This window comes from Tupaia chinensis, unplaced genomic scaffold (genome assembly GCF_000334495.1).
Source record: "Tupaia chinensis unplaced genomic scaffold, TupChi_1.0 Scaffold000078_1, whole genome shotgun sequence".
In the NCBI taxonomy this organism is placed as follows: Eukaryota; Metazoa; Chordata; class Mammalia; order Scandentia; family Tupaiidae; genus Tupaia; species Tupaia belangeri.
Window position 1 is genome coordinate 9,390,771 of NW_006159539.1, and position 19,853 is coordinate 9,410,623.

Consider the following 19,853-nt stretch of genomic DNA (forward strand, 5'->3'; position numbering starts at 1 on the left):
ATAAAAAATATCATTTACAGAAGTATCACATTCTTACAGAAGATAGGGAAAAAATCTACACTCAAAAACTTTAAAAGATGAGAGAAAATGTCAAACTAAGTGTGGGGGGGGCAGCAGGTGGTGTGGTTAAGGTGCTGGACTCCAACATTGGCTACCGTGGTTCAGGTCACAGACCTGATGGCTTGCTTACTTTCTGTTTCTCTCTCTGTCTCTCTCTCTCTGGGGAGCACAAGTGCCCTATATAAACATTAAAAAAAATAAAAAATTAAATACTTATAAAAAAGCTAGATTAGGGTTATTTTTCTATTATCTTTATTTTCCCACTGTCTTTTCCTAGTAGGTAATCTGTCTGTGCAACCTTGGTCTAGTAAACCAAGTCTTCTGTAGTGGAGCTCTGTGATCTTGGTGCCTCAAAAATTTTTAGTCTTCCTACCTTGTTCTTCAGGATAGCTTGCCCTTTCTTTTTTTTTGGGGGGGGAGAGATTTTTGCTATAGGGCGCGTGTGCTCGCCAGACAGACAGAGAGAGACAGACAGAAAGTGAGAAATCACCCCCCAGGGGGGATAGTCATGCCACTATCCCTTCTCCTCCATTCTCCTCTCGGGATCTTGGGCACGCACGCACACGCACCAGGCGTGAGTTTTAAGCCACCGGGGCCGGGACGCGAACCGCGGTCAACTACGTGGGAGTCCAGCGACATAGCCATTACGCTAACTGCTGGTTCCCGCCAAATCTTGTCCCTTTACATTTCAGACACAGAAATAATTCTCATTTAACGTTGCCTGAGGGGGTGTGTTTGCCAGGAAGAGGATGGAGTGAGAAGGCATCCATTCTGGGGATGGTCATGCAGCAATCCGTTCTCTTCCATTTCCCCTTCCTTTTGGGATTGTGGGCATGCGCACACACCTGGCATGTTCCTCAAGCTGCTGGGTTCAGTATGCGGACCACACCATTGTCTGTGTGGGGTCCAGTTGCTTTAATCCACCACACCATGGGCTAGCCCCAAGAATATATTTTTAAATCAACTTGCAAGAAAGATGAGAGCATATATTAATACAATTTTTTAAAATACACCAAAAAGATTGCCAAAATTTAGCAAACAGAAAATTATTTTCTGTCTTATAAGCATTTCTCTCTCTCTCTCTCTTTTTTTTTTTTTTTTTTTTTGAGAGATTTTTAATGTTCCTCAAGCTGCTGGGTTCAGTATGCGGACCACACCATTGTCTGTGTGGGGTCCAGTTGCTTTAATCCACCACACCATGGGCTAGCCCCAAGAATATATTTTTAAGTCAACTTGCAAGAAAGATGAGAGCATATATTAATACAATTTTTTAAAATACACCAAAAAGATTGCCAAAATTTAGCAAACAGAAAATTATTTTCTGTCTTATAAGCATTTCTCTCTCTCTCTCTTAGAGGTTTTTGCTATAGGGCATGTGTGCTTGCTGGAGAGACAAAGACAGAAAATGAGAAATCACTATGGGACAGGGGGCATGCCACTATCCCTTCTCCTCCATTCTTCTCGCTGCATTTTGGGCACTCATGCACACATGCCCAGTGTTGAGTTTTAAGCCACCAGGTCTGGGACTCGAATCACGATCAGTTATGTTTGAATCTATCTATGTAACCATTATGCTATCTGCTGGTCATCTAAGCATCTTTAAAAAAATAATTCTTTGACTTCTTGCCAATTCTATTTATTCTTACGTGGCTGACCACATTGCAAGTCTGGTACCTGGCAGTTTGAAAATGACACAGGGCATGCATACATGCAGGTTTGCCCCAAACGGAGAAGGGATGTTGGCATGGCCATGGCCATCTCCCCTAGGGAGTGATTTCTCACTTTCCCTTTTTCTGTCTCTTTCGCAAGCACACACACACCCTATGGGGAACAAGAAGGTTGATATTGGAATCCAGCAATAAAAGTCAATCATTGTCTATGTGCTAGCAACTCACAGTGAAAATATTACAAAAATATCAATGCCTATGTAACTGATGTCTGACATACTCTGCAAAGCTGATCCACATGGGAAAGTTCCAGATTCATGTCCAGAGTCCCTCCCCGTGTTGGGCATGCATGTGTCCATGTTTCAGGGTTGGCTACAACAGGGGTTGGATGGTGGCATCCAAACCTTATTGTGGGTGCTCTTTATTTCTCTGTCTTGATTGTAAAAGAAATAAGTACACTTACAACATATCGAAACAAACTACAAGGCATCTAGGAATTAGCAGAATACAGGAAAGGTGCCTATTTTGAACATTTAAAAAATGAAAGGATCACTGGAGACTACTTAAAATTCTATAAATAGCATATAAACTAGTGTTCAGGGTCTTTGGTGTTTATTTCTGTCCAGAGAAAGGTGTTTGCAGCAGCTTTATTTGTAATTGGCTCCAAATTGGAAGCAACCAAAATGTCTTCCAATAAGTGAATGGAGAAACTGTAGCACATTTGGACAATGAAAAAATGACTTAATGACAACAACAAAATGTGTCCTCAATCCATGAAAAGACATTTTGCTAAGTGAAAGACATGAGCCTGGGGGCCAGCAGGTGGTGGAGTGGTTAGGGTGCGGAACTCCCACATGGCCGACTTGAAACATCACGCTGGGCAGGTGTGTGTGCTTACCCAAGATTCCAGAAGAATGGAAAAGAGGGGATTGCACTGTGGCCATCCCCTCTGGGGGTTGATTTCTCTCTCTCTCTCTCACTGTGTCTCTGCTCTAGCAAGCACATTCACCCTGTGGCAAAAACCTTTCAGAATGAATGAGTGAGTGAGCCAGTGAGTCTATGTGATGTGTGATTCCAACTGTATGACTTTCTGGAAAACGCAAAATTATAGAAGCTATTACAAAAATCAGGGCTGCCAGAGGTTCAGGGGGAAGGGGACGAGAGATAAATAGGTAGAGTACAGAGAACTTTGAGGCCAGTTAAACTACTCTGAATCACTCTTCAGTGGTGGATACATATTATCCTTTTTTCAAATCCCTCAGAACTGGGCTACACAGAGTAAACCCCAAGGTAAATGATGGACCTTAGTTGGTAGCAGTGTGTCAACACTGGTTCACCAATTGCGACAAATGTATCACACTAATATAAGATGCAAGTAACAGGGTAAACAGTGTTAGGGAGAGAGCAGGGAGAAATACAGGTATTCTCTGTACTTGCTGTGCAGTTCTCTATAAGCCTAAAACTGCTCTAAAAAATAAGACCAAGGGCTAGCCCTGTAGCCTAGTGGTAAAAGGAGCCAGATCTTACATGGGCAAATCTTGTTTTGAATCCCAGCCCTGTGGGCTTGAAAAACATGCCAGGGATATGTAGCACATGTCCTAAATCCCGACAGAATGAAAAAATGGAGGAGAAGGGAGTGTGGTCACTATGGGGAGTGCTTCCACCTCCCTCTCCCTCTCCCTCTCCCTCACCTTCTGGCAACTGAAAAAAATAAGTGAAGAAAAAAGTCTTTTATAAAAAAAGTATGCAGAAACTATTGGTATTAATGGTTAGGAAGATGACAATACCATAAAGCTGTCAGATATGCTCAGATACTTTGTAACATTATAGCCAATAAGAATACCCCGTTTTTATTTGGGGTATAAGGGTATTATACGAATGAATTATAAAATTATCACTGCAGAGCAAAGAAAAAAGAAACCAATATGGGGACCAGCTGATGGTGTAATGGTTGTGTTGCTGGGCTCCCATGTAGTCGACTGCAGTTCGAGTCCTGAACCCGGTACCTTAAACTCATGCCAGACACGTGTGTGTGTGTGTGTGTGTGTGTGTGTGCGCGTGTGTACCCAAAATCCCAAGAGGAGAATGGAGAAGGGATTGCAGAGTGACCATTACCCTAGGGGATGATTTCTCACGCTGTCTTTCTGTCTCTCCAGCAAGTGCACATGCTGTACAGCAAAGAAAATCTCTTAAAAATAATATAAAGCAATATGAAAGACCACTACAAGGTGAAGGACTTACTAATTAGATAATAAGACTTTAAACCTATTGCAGTTAACTATTAGATGACGTTAACACAGGTATAAATACCTACAGACCTCATCAATGAAAACTTGGTTCCTGGTGGTGATGGCATTACAGACGATGGGGGGGGGGGCTTAGCAATAAGTGGTACTTGGAAATTTGCTTATCCATATGGGTAAAAAGTGAAATCTCATTTCCATCTCAAGTCATAAATACTGGGTCACTGAAAAAGTCATGACATATTCTTCTGTTTTTCTCTGCAAAAACATTTCACAACTTTTCTGCCAACCCAATAAAACAACCTAGGACAGAGTAAATGGGTGTGAACAACAAAACTTGAGAGATTTTGAAAAATGTGAGAAAAGACGCGAGACTCAGTTTGTGAACTGGAGAATTTTAAAAACCATACACCCATCACACACACATTTTCTCACCAAAAACACAACACGGGGAGAAAAGTGTTGGTAAACTCAGATCACCAATTTGTTTTCCCATGAGAGTCTTAGCATCATACCAAAATCAAACACACAAGCAAAAAAATCTCACTGGTTCTTTCACAATTTCAGATTGGCACGTAGGAAGTCTTGAAATAAATACTAGGTGCAAAGATGTTGCCCAATGGGAAATGATGGGTCGACACCGGGTATATAAATGAATACTCCTACACTGGAGGGCAGTTTGGTAACACCCAGCTAGTCAGCTCTGCAATACGCATGACCTACACACCAGCAGTTCTACTCTGCAATATGGTGTTTCTCAGTAGCACCTCATGGTCACTTGAGTAGGACAAGTCTCTCTCGGGGAATATCTTTCATATCTCTTAATTTGCGCATCCTATATATATGAATTACATCCCCTCTTCTGGTTATTAATGCCATCCAAGTATTCACCCATTTCCAATCACCTCTGATCAGACGTTCACTTCAGATTGACGAACTGTGGAAAAACTGACAGATGTAAGAATCTAAGAATCTTCTCATAAATCTCTGTAGAAATACCATAGGGCAAGCATTTTAAGTACCCATTTGCATAAGTTCCTTAATCGATAGATTTTCTTCCAAGGGAATAATACCATGTAACTCTTAGAATGGTTTTAGTAAACTAAAACCATTGGATTGTTGGAAAAGTCATAATGTATTTTTTTCTGCACAAAAAATGGGTCATTTTCCCCATAGCCAATAGTATGAATAAAATTGCTGAAGATAATGTGATTGAAAAGCATGCGTAGGGACCAGCGGGTGGCATAAAGGTTAAGGCGCTAGACTCCAACGTGGCTGACTGCAGGTCAGTTCTCACACCCGGTGACCTGAAAGTCACACTGGGCATGTGTGTGTGTGTGCATGCCTAAAATCCCAGGAGGAAAATGGAGGAGAAGGGATTGTGGTGTGGCCTTCCCCCACTGGGGTGTGATTTCTTGTTTTCTGCCTGTTTCTCCAGTGAGCATACATGCCCTAAAAGTAAATTTCTCTCTTTCAAGAAAAACATATGCCAGTTAACATACAGTTTACAACAATAATGTGTATAATCATGAGACATAGTATCGTGTATATCTCTGAAGAGGTCTAATACATTGATTGAATAATTTTAGGGCAGTAGTTGCTTCTGTCAGGGCATGATAGGAAACCTATCAGAGAGTCTATGTAGGAAGGATAATTGTATTTAAGTTTTTATGTCATGAGGCATGTCACCAGTACGTGTGTGAGAGAGAGAGAGTGAGAGAGAGAGAACATGATAGAGATAATTTCCTGTACTTAGCTATGTAACTAAAAAAGCATGCACTATATTTTCAACTGAATTGAACTTAAACTTAAATTATTTTTTCCACTCGAACATGATAGGATATGGAATTTTCTTTCTACTGGCAGGAGAACAATATCTTGATGTTTAACTAAAAAAGATAGCCCAGTCCTGACACATTTTGGTCACTAACTACTTGATGCTCTGTCATTTGAGTTGATATTGAGATTGTGAAAGCAAACCCTGCTCATCACATTTACATGAAAGAACATCGAAAAAGTCCTTTTGAGTCAGCGTTAAAAATAACGTGAACATGCTTTTTAAATTACGCTATTGTCATTCTAAGAAGCTCTTTCCTTCCTTGTGGTTTTTATTCAGATAGTGTCATGGTTCTGGTTCAATCAGAAACTTTGGGGTTAGTGTTTAAAAGGCTTATTGTTCTTTTTTTCCATTTGGCCAAGTGCTGGCGGCCAGCTGGAGAGGATGTCTGTTTAAAACTATAATAAATGAAAGTTCCATTAGGCTTCTTGGCTTGGGGCTGTTTCCTGTAAAGACCTTGTCCTGCTGTTAGTGGTTTGGAGAAGGAGAATGCTTATTTTTGTTCAGTAACTGAAAGCTGAAGTTCATCAGGTAGAATAGCACAGTTATCTTGCTTTGTGAAAACATCTTCCAGCGATTAAGGCTTTGCAGAGCAGGGCTTATGTTGGAAGTTGGAGCCCTTTGGGCACTTATGACAATAATGTGGACTTCTGTCATCTGTCATGGTAGAATATGAAACCTATTAAATATCCTTGTGATGAGGAAAACTGGCTATATTTTAATATTCCAATAGCTGGATTTCTCTGGTCAGCTTTTTCTCTCTCTCTCTTTTTTTTTTTTTTTTAATTTTAACTTAATTTAATTTTTGAGAGGTTTTTTGTTATAGGGTATGTGTGCTCTCTGCAAACAAAAAAAAAAAAAAAATGAAACACCGCCGCCGGGGGGGGGGGTAACCACATCACAATCCCTTCTCCTCCATTCTCCTCTCAGGATTTTGGGCACACAGGCAACACACACCCAGCGTGAGTTTTAAGCCACCAAGTCCCCGACTCAAACTGGTCCACTATGTGGGAGTCCAGTGACATAGCCATTATGCCATGTGCTGGTCTTCTGGTCAACCTTTTCTTCAGACCTAATGCATTCTTAGATTTATTCTTTCAGTTTTTTCATTACACTGGAGAATACATTGTTCATTGGAGGAGTGGCATTTTCAGGCTTTGAGATCGTAGCCCAACCATATATAAGATTTTACACACACCTTTCAGAATACTTATTTTTCTTCTGGGTGCACTTTTATCCTTTTACATTTTTGTTTGTAATTTTTTGTGAATAGTTCTCTCCTACTCACATACTTGGTGAAAATATGGTCAGTATGCGTTTGCGGCTTATTAATAGTTCTTTTTGGTTCTCGATGAGGTGGAATAAAGATGGATAGGCCAGTGTTATGATGGTTAAGGTGGCTGGATCTCACATGGCCAATTCTTAGGTTCAAGCCCAGGACTGGCAGCTTGAGAAACTCAACATGTGTGTGTGTGTGTGTGTGTGTGTGTGTGTGTTTGCATGTGACCAAAATCCTGAAAGGAGACAGAAATGGAGAAGGGATTGCCGTGTAACCATCCCCCAGGGCAGGGAGTGGGTGCTTTCTCACTTGGCTGCTTTCTCTATGTCTCTCTTCCCTTGAGTATAGATGCCCGCTGGCAAAATTGAAACCATATATATATATATATATATATATGATGGAAGTAAAGACATAATAACTTTGTTACCTACTGAAAACAATATGAACCTGGAAAATGTGTGATAAAGCTAGTCGAAGTCTCTGATAATTCAATACTACCACAGATGAATTAGGAAAGAACACCACAATTAAAATTCTGTTGAACTGGAGGTGAGTGTACCCTCTCCCCCAGAAACAACTCATTTCTATGATCACTCCAGAATAATGAGAGGACACTAGAAATCTTCAAACAGCTGATGAGAAATGGCTTATTTTGAAAAAGCCGTACACAGGCTAAACATGTATTTTGCATCAAAATAAAGTCGTAATTCCATGTTTCCATGAAGCTTTTGAAATACCCTTGTAGAGACTTAGAAAACATGAATCAAACCCAAGTCCTAGTCTTCCCACTCAGCTATAGCTTCACCAAGTAGAAATAACAGACAGATTATGAATTTATCTTGTTAAGGTGCTAAGTTTGAAGGTTGTTACTGCAGCAATAGAAAGCAACTGGAGTCTGTCTAGTTTCTCTGTTACAGTTAAAGTGGTAAAATACCGATTCTAAATAGAGTGTGAAATAGGAACTATACATGTTACGGCTCCTAGAGTAGCCACAAAATTGTTAGCCAAAAAGGTATAGTTGGGACCAGCAGTTAGCATAATGGCTATGTCGCTGGATTCCCATGTAGTTGACTGTGGTTCATATCCCGGACCCGGTGGCTTAAACTCAAGCCAGGTGCATGTATGTGCAAGCCCAAGATCCTGAGAGGAAAATGGAGGAGAAGGGATTGTGGTGTGGCCATCCCCCACATGGCTGATCGCGGTTCTAGTCCCAGACCTGGTAGCTTGAAAACCACAACCAATAGGGACCAGCAGGTGGCATGATGATTAAGGTGATGGGCTCCCACATGGTTGACTATGGTTCTAGTACTGGACCTGGTGACTAGCTTTCTCATTTTCTCTCTCTCTGATGAGCGCATGTACCTATAGCAAATTAAAGAATACTACTACTAATAATACTACTAAATAATTTAGGGGGGAAATCACAATAAATAAATGTAAAAAAATTAATATAGAGCATGATTTTTGGTCATAATGGAGTGAAGGTAGAAATGAAAATGTAGATGAATGGAAAATCTTCAAATCTTTAGAAATTAAAAGTATACTTTTGAATAAACTATAGCTCAAAGGGGAGACTTCAAGGTAAGTTAGAAAATATTTTGAGCCGAATGAACAAGAAAAGAAAACATATCACAATTTGTAAAACACGTAATATGGAGCCATATTTTAAAAAAACTCAATGCAGCTCTCCAAGCTGGTGATTGGAAAACTGTAAATGGCTGGATGTTAAGTTGGAGGCTTTGTGCTCCATATGGTATTTGCTGCAACTATTAAATGCTGCCATTATAGTGTAAAAGCAACCACGGTCAATATGTAAACAAATAAATGTGACATAGTCAATAAATGTTTATGTACAAGGGCCAGCAGGTGGCATAGTGCTTAAAGTGCTGACTCCCACATGGTCAACCCCATCATCCTGGACCCAGGCACATGTGCGTAGTGCCCAGAGTCCTGAGAGGAAGGTGGAGGAGGGGTTATGGTATCGTCATCCCCTCTAGAGAGTAATTTCTCATTTTCTCTCTGTCTCTTCAGTGAGTACACATGCTTATAGCAAAAAATCTTTCTTAAGAACTTTGTGCAAAATAAGTGGGACCACGGGACCAGAAGTTGGTGTAATGGCTATGTTGCTGGACTCCCATGTAGTCAACTGCGGTACGAGTCCTGGATCCGGTGGATTAAACTCAGATCAGGCATGTGTGTGTGTGTGTGTGTGTGTGTGTGTGTGTGCGCGCGCGCACGTGCGCTCAAGGTCCAGAGAGGAGAATGGAAGAGAAGGGATTGTGGCATGGTCATTCCCCCTGTAGGGTGATTTCTTGCTTTCTGTCTCCCTGTCTCTCTCTGTATTTCTGGTGAGCGCACACGCCCTGTAGCAAAAACCTTCCCCCCACCAAAAAAAATAAAAAGTAGGGCCAGAATATGGGTAGCAGTTATGTCACTGGACTTACAAATGGCTGACCATGGTCAGTTCTGGTCCCCATGGCTTGAAACTCATGCTGGGCATGTATGCATGCGTGCCCAAGCTCCTGGAAGGTAAAAGGAAGGGAAGGGATTGCGGTGTGGCCAATGGCCCCACTAGGAGATGATTTCTCACTTTTCCCTCTCAGTGTGCCTATCCTCACCCCCCTCTTCCACCCTCACGAGCACATGTACCCAAAGTCAAAAAACTCTTAAAAACAACACAACAAAAAAACTCTGAAATACAAAATAGGTGGTTTCCCAGATTTAGTGTGCAGGCACCTTCAGATTTAGATATCACCTTAAGAAAGTCAAAAAGTAAGAATACATTAAATTTAAATCAAGAAAAAAAAAATAAATGGTAAAGACAAATAGAAATGTATGCTGAAAATAGTAAATAGTAAAATAACAACAACGACAAAAATCAATAAAACCAAAATGGTTCTTTGAAAAAAGAAACAAAATTGATAAGTTTCTGTCATCACACTGAATGGCAAAAGATTAAATGTTTCTTCTCTAAGAGAGAAGGTCATTCACTCTGGCTAGTGCAGTTCATTATCTTACCTGAGCTCTTAGACAGTTTGATAGGATAAGAAAAAAGAGATACAGCAATGAAAAAGAAGCATAAATATCCCTCTTTGCAGATAACATAATTTTCTATAAAGAAGATCCAAGGAAATCGAGTAAAAACGCTCAAGGTTCGTTAAGTGGATTTAGCAGGTTTACAGGATACAAGGTTATGTACAAAACTCACATTTCTCTATACTAGCAGTGTACAATTGGAAACAAACAAACAAACAAAAAACAGAAAATTTTTTTTTGCAAGGCCTGCGACAAACAAACAAACAAAAAACAGAAAACTTTTTTTTGCAAGGCCAGCGGATGGTGTGATGGTTAAGGTACTGGATTTCCATGTAGCCAATCGTGGTTCTAGTCCTGGACTGGGTGGCTTGAAAATTATACCGAGCACCTATACATGCATGCCCAGAATCCCAGAAGGAGAATGAAAGAGAAGGGATTGTGTCATATCCATTCCTTTGTGTGTGTGTGTGGGGGTGATTTCTCACATTCTTCCTGTCTCTCCGTGTTTGTCTCCCACAAGCACATGTGCTCTCTGGCAAAAACGTAGAAAAAGAAAAAAAAATTACAAAAATTACAAAAATATCAACAAAAATGAAGTACATACACATCTAAGAGAGCTTGTGCTGGATATGTATACCAAAACCAGAGTGCCGAGGAAAGAACCCAAAGAAAACCTAAATGGACTTGTCGTGTTCTTGTATTGAAAGATTCAGTGCAGTAAATATGCCAGAACTCCTCAGTTCTATAGATGAAATGCAATGCCAATCAATATTTCAGCAGGTTTTTTTTTTGCATACTAATTTTAAGAGTATTTGTCTTGAATAGACAAATCAGTAAAATGGAATAAGGAATTATGAAATAGACCTACCTAATGACAGAATTTTTGATGAAGGTGCAAACGTAAGTAAGCAGAGAAAGTTTTTTCAAACAATGGTGTTGGAAATACTTACTGTCTTTATGCAAAAATTGAAGCTTGACATAAGCATAACACTTTATACAGAATGGACCTCAAGATAAATGATAGAGCTATACATAAAATATAAAACTATGAAACTGTTGCGGAGGGAATGTGGGCGAAACTCTTCATTAACTGGAGCCTAGGCAAAGCGTTCTTAGACGTGACATTGAAAGTATGTTGTATAAAAAAAATCTAACTGCTGGCTTTCATGAAAATTAAAAACTTTTGTTCTGTAAAAGACACCACGAAGAGGAGGAGACAAGATGCAAACTGGAAAAACTATTTGTAAATCATGTCTTTAGACACAAAAGACTTGTCTAAAATAGATAAAGAACCCTCATAGTTCAACAATAGGAAAACGACCCCATTTTCCCCAATTAAAAAAAAAGGATAATGGTCATGCATAGGCAGTTCTCTAGTGTAGAGATGAAGATAACAAATAAATGCACGAAAAGGTTTTCAACATCACAGGCCTTTAGGAAAATGAAAATTAAAAGCTCTGACATGATAGCACTCTAGACCTATTAGAATAACTAAAAGAACTGAAAATACGTAGTGCTGGGTAAGGAGGAGAGCATTGAGAATTCTCAGAATTGTTCATAGGACTGCAAAATGACATAACCACTAGGGGAAATGGTTTGGCAGTACCTTATAAAGTTAAACATTTACTGGGGACCAGCAGTTGTTGTAACGGCTATGTCGCTTGACTCCCTCGCAGTCGACCGCGGTTCGAGTCCTGGACCCGGTGGCTTAAACTCACACCGAGCGCATGTGTGTGTGTGTCCAAGATCCCAAGAGGAGAATGGAGGAGAAGGGATTGTGGCGTGGCCATCCCCCCTGGGGGGTGATTTCTTGCTTTCTGTCTCTCTGTCTGTCTGGCGAGCGCATGCGCCCTACAGCAAAAACCTCTCCTAAATAAATAAATAAATAATAAAAAAATAAAGTTAAACATTTACTTACCATTTGACCCAGCAATTATACTCGGGGGGCATTTATCCCAGAGAAATGAAATATATGTTTATTTAAAAAAAAAACAAAACCTGTACATAAGTGTTCGTAGCAGCCCCAAACTGGAAGTATCCAAAATACCCTTAAAGGGGTAAATAGATACTTAAAATGGATAACCATAGATGTAATGCCAAGTGAAGTAAGCCAGACTATAAAAGACAAACACTGAATATCCCTGCCCAATATATGCTGAATATTTGCACTGTAAGGCAGAAATGGCAAGATCTGAACCTATTAAAAGTAGGAAGGGCAAGTGTAGATACCATAAACTACATGGGAGGGGCAGGCAGGAATGGATAGTAAAGGGTGAGCAGAAGGGCTCAGGAGAAAAACTTTTTTTGAGATACAGGATTGTAAAGTTCTCTCTTGAAAATGATGTTTATGAGTAAATATGTCATACTCTGACATGAGAGTATATCTTATGCTCCTTTTTTTTTTTTTTAAGAGGATTTTGCTATAGGGCGTGTGTGCTTACTGAAGAGAGAGAAAGTAACACCCCTTCTATTATCCTCTCAGGATTTTGGGCATGCACACACATGCACCCAGCATGAGGTTCAAGCTTCCAAGTCTGGGGCTTGAACCATGGTAAGCCATGTGGGAGTCCAGAGATGGAACCATTATACCATCTAGTGGTCCCTGTCTTGTGCTCTTCTTGGTGTCTCTTGCAGAGCAAAAGTTCTAATAAAACTTTATTTGCAGAAATTAGTCTGCTTCCTGTTTTTGTAAATAAACTTTTATTAGAACACAGCCATATTCTTTCATTTACAAATTGTTTATGTGTCCTTTGGTGACACAACAGCAAAATCGAATACTTGCAACTGAGTTGAGTGCATGTAGATCAGCTCTCAGACTCTGAAATGTTTAGCAACTGACCCTGGATTAGAGAAGAAATATCCCTCTCCTTCCAGCCCTTGACCATCCTCATCAAAAGCTGCCATTATTGTTCCAATAAATGACTTCAGCTTTGATTTTCCTGAAGAGGAAATACAAAAGTTGTCTCCTCTTGATGCAATTTTGTGTTACACTTGTCATCCTCTTTGGTTCACTATTTCTATAACCGACATTATAAAATTCTGAAGAATTGTGTTGTCTAAGGTTGTGCATCTCCTGGGGCTGGCAGGTGACATGCTGAGTAAGGACTCTGGACTCCCACATGGTTGATTGTGGTTCGTGTCCTGAACCTGGCTGCTTGCTTTCTCACTTGACTCTCCCAACCCTACTCTGTCCCTCTCTGGTCAAATTAAAAACAAAAAAAATGAATGAATGAATAAATAAAAATAATTCTTTTTTTGTAAGGGGGGGAGAGGTTTTTGCTATAGGGTGCATGTGTTCTCCAGAAAGACAGAGAGACAGAGCCAGAAAGTGAGAAATCACCCCCTCCATTCTCCTCTCGGGATCTTGGGCATGCATGCACATAGGCCCAGTGTGAGTTTAAGCCACTGGGTCCAGTACTCGAACTGCAGTCGACTACATGGGAATTCAGTGACATAGCCATTATGCTAACTGCTGGTCCCCAAAATAATTCTTTTTTTTTTTTAAATGTTATTTATTCATTCACTTATTTATTAAATGTTATTTACTCATTCATTTATTTTCAGTTTGACAGAGAAAGACACAGAGAGAGAAAGAGGAGAGGTGACAAAACAAGCCACCGGGTCTGGGACTTGAACCGTGGTCAGCCATGTGGGAGTGTCCAGTGCCTTAACCACCATACCACCTGCTGGTCCAAAAATAATTCTTACAAAAAAAACAAAAAAACAGAATAGACCTCCTAGTATTTGTGGAAGTTACCAATCACATATTAGCAATCTCAGTCACCTAATGGAAAGTACAAGATTTTCAAGACACTTTCCCATGTCTGTGTGCCCTGTCACCACATGGAGACCCATGCCTTCTCTCCCTATGTTGTATTTTCTAGGAGTCACGGGATTTGTCCTCAGTAGAGGCGCCCTTGTCTGAGAAGTGGTTCCTTGGGCCTCATGAAGCTATGGATCTGGATAAGCCATCGGTGTGGGGCTCATTGAAACAGCGGACCCGGCCATTGTTAATCAACTTGAGCAAGAAGAAGTTGAAGAAGAACTCGAACAAACCACTTGACTTAAGGGCTAGGCACCACCTGGACCGCCGCCTCAGCCTTTCCGTACCCGACCTCCTCGAGGCTGAGACCTTAGTCCCAGAGGGTCGACCTTACTCCGGACCCCAGTCGTCCTATACCTCAGTGCCCAGCAGCCTCTCCACTGCAGGAATTTTCCCTAAGAGCAGCAGTAGCTCCTTGAAACAGTCTGAAGAAGAACTGGATTGGAGCCAAGAAGAAGCAAGCCACCTACATGCAGCAGAAACGGACTCAGAGGAGATCTATGTCTCTCCCGCCGAAGAGAGGCAGGTGGCCAGCAATGGCATCTTCAATTTTCAGAAAACTCCCTTTGGAGGTGATGTGCCAGAAGAGCCAGAGGTGAGACCAGTGCTGGGTACTTCCCACTTCCTAATTTTTTTTTTTTCCCCCAAGTGTGTTGAATGCCCTTGGAACACTTGGTTGGGAGTTATTTTTGTGGTGAACTTAGATGGGGAGAAATATCGTTTGCAAGATTTTAAATTAATGTACTATTGATTGTACCCAGTGTTCCTATTCGTTTTAGGCTTGACCTCCGCTCTGTGTATTTTAAAACAATTACAAAGAATCTTTCTAGGATACTTTAAGGCATTAAGAGCCCTATTGGATGAGTTTTCTGTTTTCCATTTTTTGGCAAAAAAAAAAAAAAAAACAATGTAGGAGCAAAACCATTTCTCTAAGTTTTTAAGTGTATGTCTGCTTCTCTTCCTATACCTTTGCCCAGTCATGCCTGTGGACAAATTGTGCATATCATTATCCCTGAGAAACATTTGAATGACTATCTCCTTTTGATAGCTTAAGGGTTTAGATTTTCTCCAATTTCACATATGTGTGAGCATGTATGTGTGCTTGTGAGCACACACCTGTGAGCAACTTCATGTGCATTCCCTAAGAAAAGGAAAAACTATATGAAAACCAAAGCAAACTCCTTTTGACTTGGTTATTTTTAAAATTTATTTTTATTAATTATTTTAAAATAATTATTTAACATTTATTTATTTTTAATGTGACGAGAGAGGGACAGAGCGAGATAGAGAATGAAAGTGAGAAAGCAAGCTGCCAGGTTTGGGACTTGAACCACAGTCGACCATGTGGGAGTTCAGTGCCCTTAACTACCACGTCACCTGCTGACCCCATTGTTCTATACATTCAATCACTGTACATCACAACAGCTTGTAAAATGAATTACCCACCATGAATACACTTCACACCAGTCCAGTTGAAGATATCATACATGTTATCAAGATAATCATCCGTTTCAGTGTCCCATAAATGTCTTGCCTCTCTATTTTTCTACTTAATTCCTTTCCTCACATCCTCCCCTTCACCCACCCTCTTCCCACACTGTCTCCAGAATTCGTAACCATTTTCCATGCTTCTGTATGCTCTACTCTTTCAGTTTCCACCGTAGCGTGCAGACAGGTGGTATATTCCAAGTGGAGATATTCAGTTCCTCCCTTTCATAGTCTGGCATGCTTCACTCAGCCATAAATCTTCATATTTGTCCATTTTGTTTTTATCAAATACCAGGGTCTTGCTGGTTTTTTTATGGCTGTATTCCATAGAGTATATGTACTACACTTCCATACGTTTTTCAATCCATTAATCTGTCTGTGGACCTCTGGGTTGGTTCCATGTCATAGCAATTGTGAATAATGACACAATAAACAAAGGTAATGCCAGCACTTTTCCATCTGAGCGTTCTCCTATCCTTTGGGCAAAGACCCAGGAGCACAATTGCTGGATCATATGGTAGTTACATTTGTAGATCTTTGAGGACCCTCCATGCTGTTCTCCACAGTGGCTGAACTAGTATTCGTTACCACCCACAGTGTAGGAGTTCCCTTTTCATGACAGCCTCGCCAGCACTTACCATTTTTTTGTTTATTTAATCTGTGCCATTTTGACTGGACTTAGATGGTATCTCATTGTGTTTTTGATTTGCATCTCCCTTATGATGAGGAATGTTGAGCATTTTCCCATATGCTTTTTAGCTGTTTGTATGTCTTCCTTTCAGAGTTGTTGGTTCAGCTCATTTTCCCATCTTTTAATTGGGTTGATTATTATTTTCCCCACTCGGGTAAGTTGCTTGACTTCCCTGTGTATTTTGGTTATCAGTCCCTTATCTAAGGCATAGTTTACAAAAATTCTCTCCCCTTCTGAAGCTGTCAATTCACACTAATTACTGTGTCTTCTTGCTATGCAGAAACTTCATAATCTGATGTATTCCCAGTTGTCTATTTTTGGGATTATTTCCTGTGCTTTGGGGGTCTTATTTAAGAAGTCTTGGGATCAGCAGTTAGTGGAATGGCTATGTCACTGAACTCCCATGTAGTTGACTGAGGTTCAAGTCCTGGACCCGGTTGCTTAAACTCACACCGAGCACATGTGCATGTGTGCCCAGGATTCTGAAGAGAATGGAGGAGAAGGGATTGTGGTGTGACCATCTCCCCTGGAGGATGATTTCTCACTTTCTGTCTCTCTGTCTCTCTTGGTCTTCCTGGCGAGCATACGTGTCCTGTATCAAAAACCCCTCCAAAAGGAGAGAAAAAAAAAAAGAAACCTTTGCTTATGCTGATGTCTCCCAGAGCTTTCCTAGTGCTTTCCTGCAGTAGTTTTATAGTTCAAGGTCTTAAGTTTAACTCTTTGATCCACTTTGGGTTAATTTTTCCGTTAAAGGTTGAAACATAGTGGCCCAGCTGCAGGTGGATACCCAATTTTTCCAGCACCATTTGCTAATGAGATTTTCTTTTTCACATTGGCTTGACTGGTACCCTTTGTCAAAAATCAGTTGGCTGTATGTTTGGGGGTTTATTTCTAGGGTCTCTATTCTGTTCCATTGATCCACTTGTCTGTTTTTGTGCCAATACCATGCTGTTTTGTTTATCACAGCTTGGTAATATATTTTGGGGCCAGGGAGTGAGATGCCACACTCCACTTTTGGACAGGATTTCTTTGGCAATACGAAGTCTTATGATTGCAGACAAATTCCATGATGATCTTTTCTAGATCTGTGAAGATTGTCTCTGGTAATTTGATTGGGATTGCATTAAATATATAGATTAATTTGGGGAGAATTGCCATTTTTATTATATTCTTCCAATCCAGGAATATGGAATGTCTTTCCACTTTTTTCGTGTCATTTTCTATTGGCTTTTTTTTTTTTTTTTTTTTTCTTTTTCATATTTTTTCTTAGCTTCTCATAGTTTGCCTTGTATAGAGGTCTTTGACTTCCTTGATTAGATTTATCCCTAGGTATCTTACACTTTTTTGTTTTGTTTTTGTTTTTGTGAGAGGTTTTCACTATAGGGCGTGTGCGCTCGCCAGACAGAGAGAGACATAGAGACAGAAAACGAGAAATCACCCCCCCAGGGGAGATAGTCATGCTCCAGTCCCTTCTCCTCCATTCTCCTCTCAGGATCTTGGGCACGCACACACCTGTGCCTGGCGTGAGTTCTAAGCCACCGGGTCTGGGACGTGAACTGTGATCGACCACATGGGAGTCCAGCAACATAGCCATTACGCTAACTGCTGGTTCCCGGTATCTTACACTTTTTGTAGCTATGGTAAATGGGATTACTTTCTTCAATTCTTTATTATTATTATCTTAAACATTCCATTTCTATACATCATTTGACTTGTAAGAAGAATTTACCCAACATGGAATACATCTTAGATCAGTCCAGTTGAGAATATAATACACATTATCATCCGCAGGTAATTAACCATTTCTGTGTCCCACAAATGTCTTGCCTCTGTCCACACTATCACCAGCGTCCATGACTATTTTAACTGCTTTTATATCCTCTACTCTTTCGATCTCTACCATAGTAGAGTATGCATGTCAGTATGTATATGTTTAAGCATGAAACAGGCTTGGGGAGATTTATTGGCTTGCCTAATTCAGGCAAGTGTCATGGTCAGGATATATACCTAGAACTATCTGAGTCTCAAGCCCGTGCCTGAAACTGTGTGTACAGGACAGATTTGGAAGTACAGTTCTGCAACTTGAGAGATCTCAGAACTGGAGAAGGGAAAAACTAGCACTAAAGAAACACATGTACTTCTCTATGTCTAGTGTGGCTCTTTTAAACACAGGGATACTTAACAGTGATTGAACAGCTTTCTGTCATAATCATTAACTAATGATCACTAGGAGAAGAATTATTCTCACTTCCTCCCCGTCATTCCTGTAATTCCACAAAGGGTTATGTCTTTCTCAGTTGTTGCATTTGCCAGTCAGTGGTGTAAAAAAAAACAGCGTTGGTGCTGGCTTATGTGGGTGAGCTGAATGGTTGAGAGAATTTCCCCACGGGGATATTTCCAGAAATTCTGCTCAGCACCCACAGAGATTCGAGCGTAGTGACCACAGAGAAGCAAAGTGACAAGCCACAGAGGTGAGAAAACAACCTCTAGCTTTTAAAACTAAACAAGACTGTCAGCCTTTATGTGCTGTATTGTTGTTTTTCCCCTTTCTGTTTGATTGGGAAATCCTCACTCTGCATCCTGGTGTCAGGTAGGCAGGTGAGAAGCCCATGTCTCTGGATCCTTCTTGGACTGGGTTTCTTTTTCCTCGTTCCCTCCCTTCTCACCCATTTGTTAAACATCTACTATGGGCTGATGCTGATCCAAGTACTACACACACAGTACTCAGTCTGAACAAACAAAAGTCCCTTCTCTCATGGTGTGGTTATCTGAAGGGTGGCAGGCTACAGATAAATACAGAGAAATCTATCATTATGGAGAAGAATAAAGTAGAAAAGGTGCTTGTGTGCTAAGCTGCAAGTATTAGTGTTTTCGTAAAAGTGTGCTTATGGGGCCAGAGGATTGCATAGTGGTTAAGGCACTGGATTCCCCGTGGCTGATGACAGTTTGAGTCCTAGACCTGGCAGCTTGAAACTCACGATGGGTGTTCCTGCATGCTTGAAATCCTGAGAGGAGAATGGAGGAGAAGGGATTGTGGTATAGCCATTTCCCATAAGGGAGGTGATTTCTCGCTTTCCGTCTCTCTCTCTCTCTCTCTCTCTCTCTCTCTCTCTGGTGACGCACATGCCCTATAGCACAATCTCCCGCCCTCCAAAAAAAAAAATGCATGGTCAGGAGCCAGCAGGAGATATGGCCTTTAAGGTACTAGATCCCAAGTGACTGATCTCAGGGTTCCAGTCCTGGACCCAGTGGTTTGAAGATCATGCTAGGTGCATGTGTGTGCATGCCAAAAATCTAGAGAGAAGGGCCATCCTCTTGGGGGTCATTTCTCACTTTGTCTCTCTCTGTCTGTCTCTCTTCAGCAAGTGCACACACCCCATATCAAAACTAAAAAACAGATGACAACAGCAACAACAGAAACTGTGCTTGAGAGAGCTCTTTTCTGAGAAGATAACTTTTGACACAATAAAAGTAGAAGAGGCAAGGAAGGAAGTTGTATGCCTATCCAGAGACAAAGCATTTCAGAAGGAGAGAACAGCAAGCCTACAGACCCAGGATGGTAGGGATATACCTGGTGTTTCAGGAAGAGTAAGGAAGCAGTATAGCCAGAGAGAAGGGGGTGAGGGGAGTGGCAGGAAATGGTAGAAGTACTGAAGGCTGTGCCACATAGCACTTTTCCCATCTCACTAGGCAGCTCTATTAGACTGTAACAACTAACTACCTCGTATA

At 40.8% G+C, this 19,853-nt stretch overlaps 1 protein-coding gene across 1 annotated transcript in view; it reads left to right on the forward strand.

Moving 5' to 3' along the window:
- Window positions 1-19,853, forward strand: part of MCTP2 (multiple C2 and transmembrane domain containing 2) — a 279,496-nt gene that overhangs the window by 43,619 nt on the left and 216,024 nt on the right. The window contains exon 2 of the mRNA XM_006142677.3: window positions 14,007-14,540. Coding sequence (XP_006142739.1) covers window positions 14,076-14,540 — 465 coding nt within the window. The 5' untranslated portion in view covers window positions 14,007-14,075. The remainder of the gene's footprint in view (window positions 1-14,006; window positions 14,541-19,853) is intronic.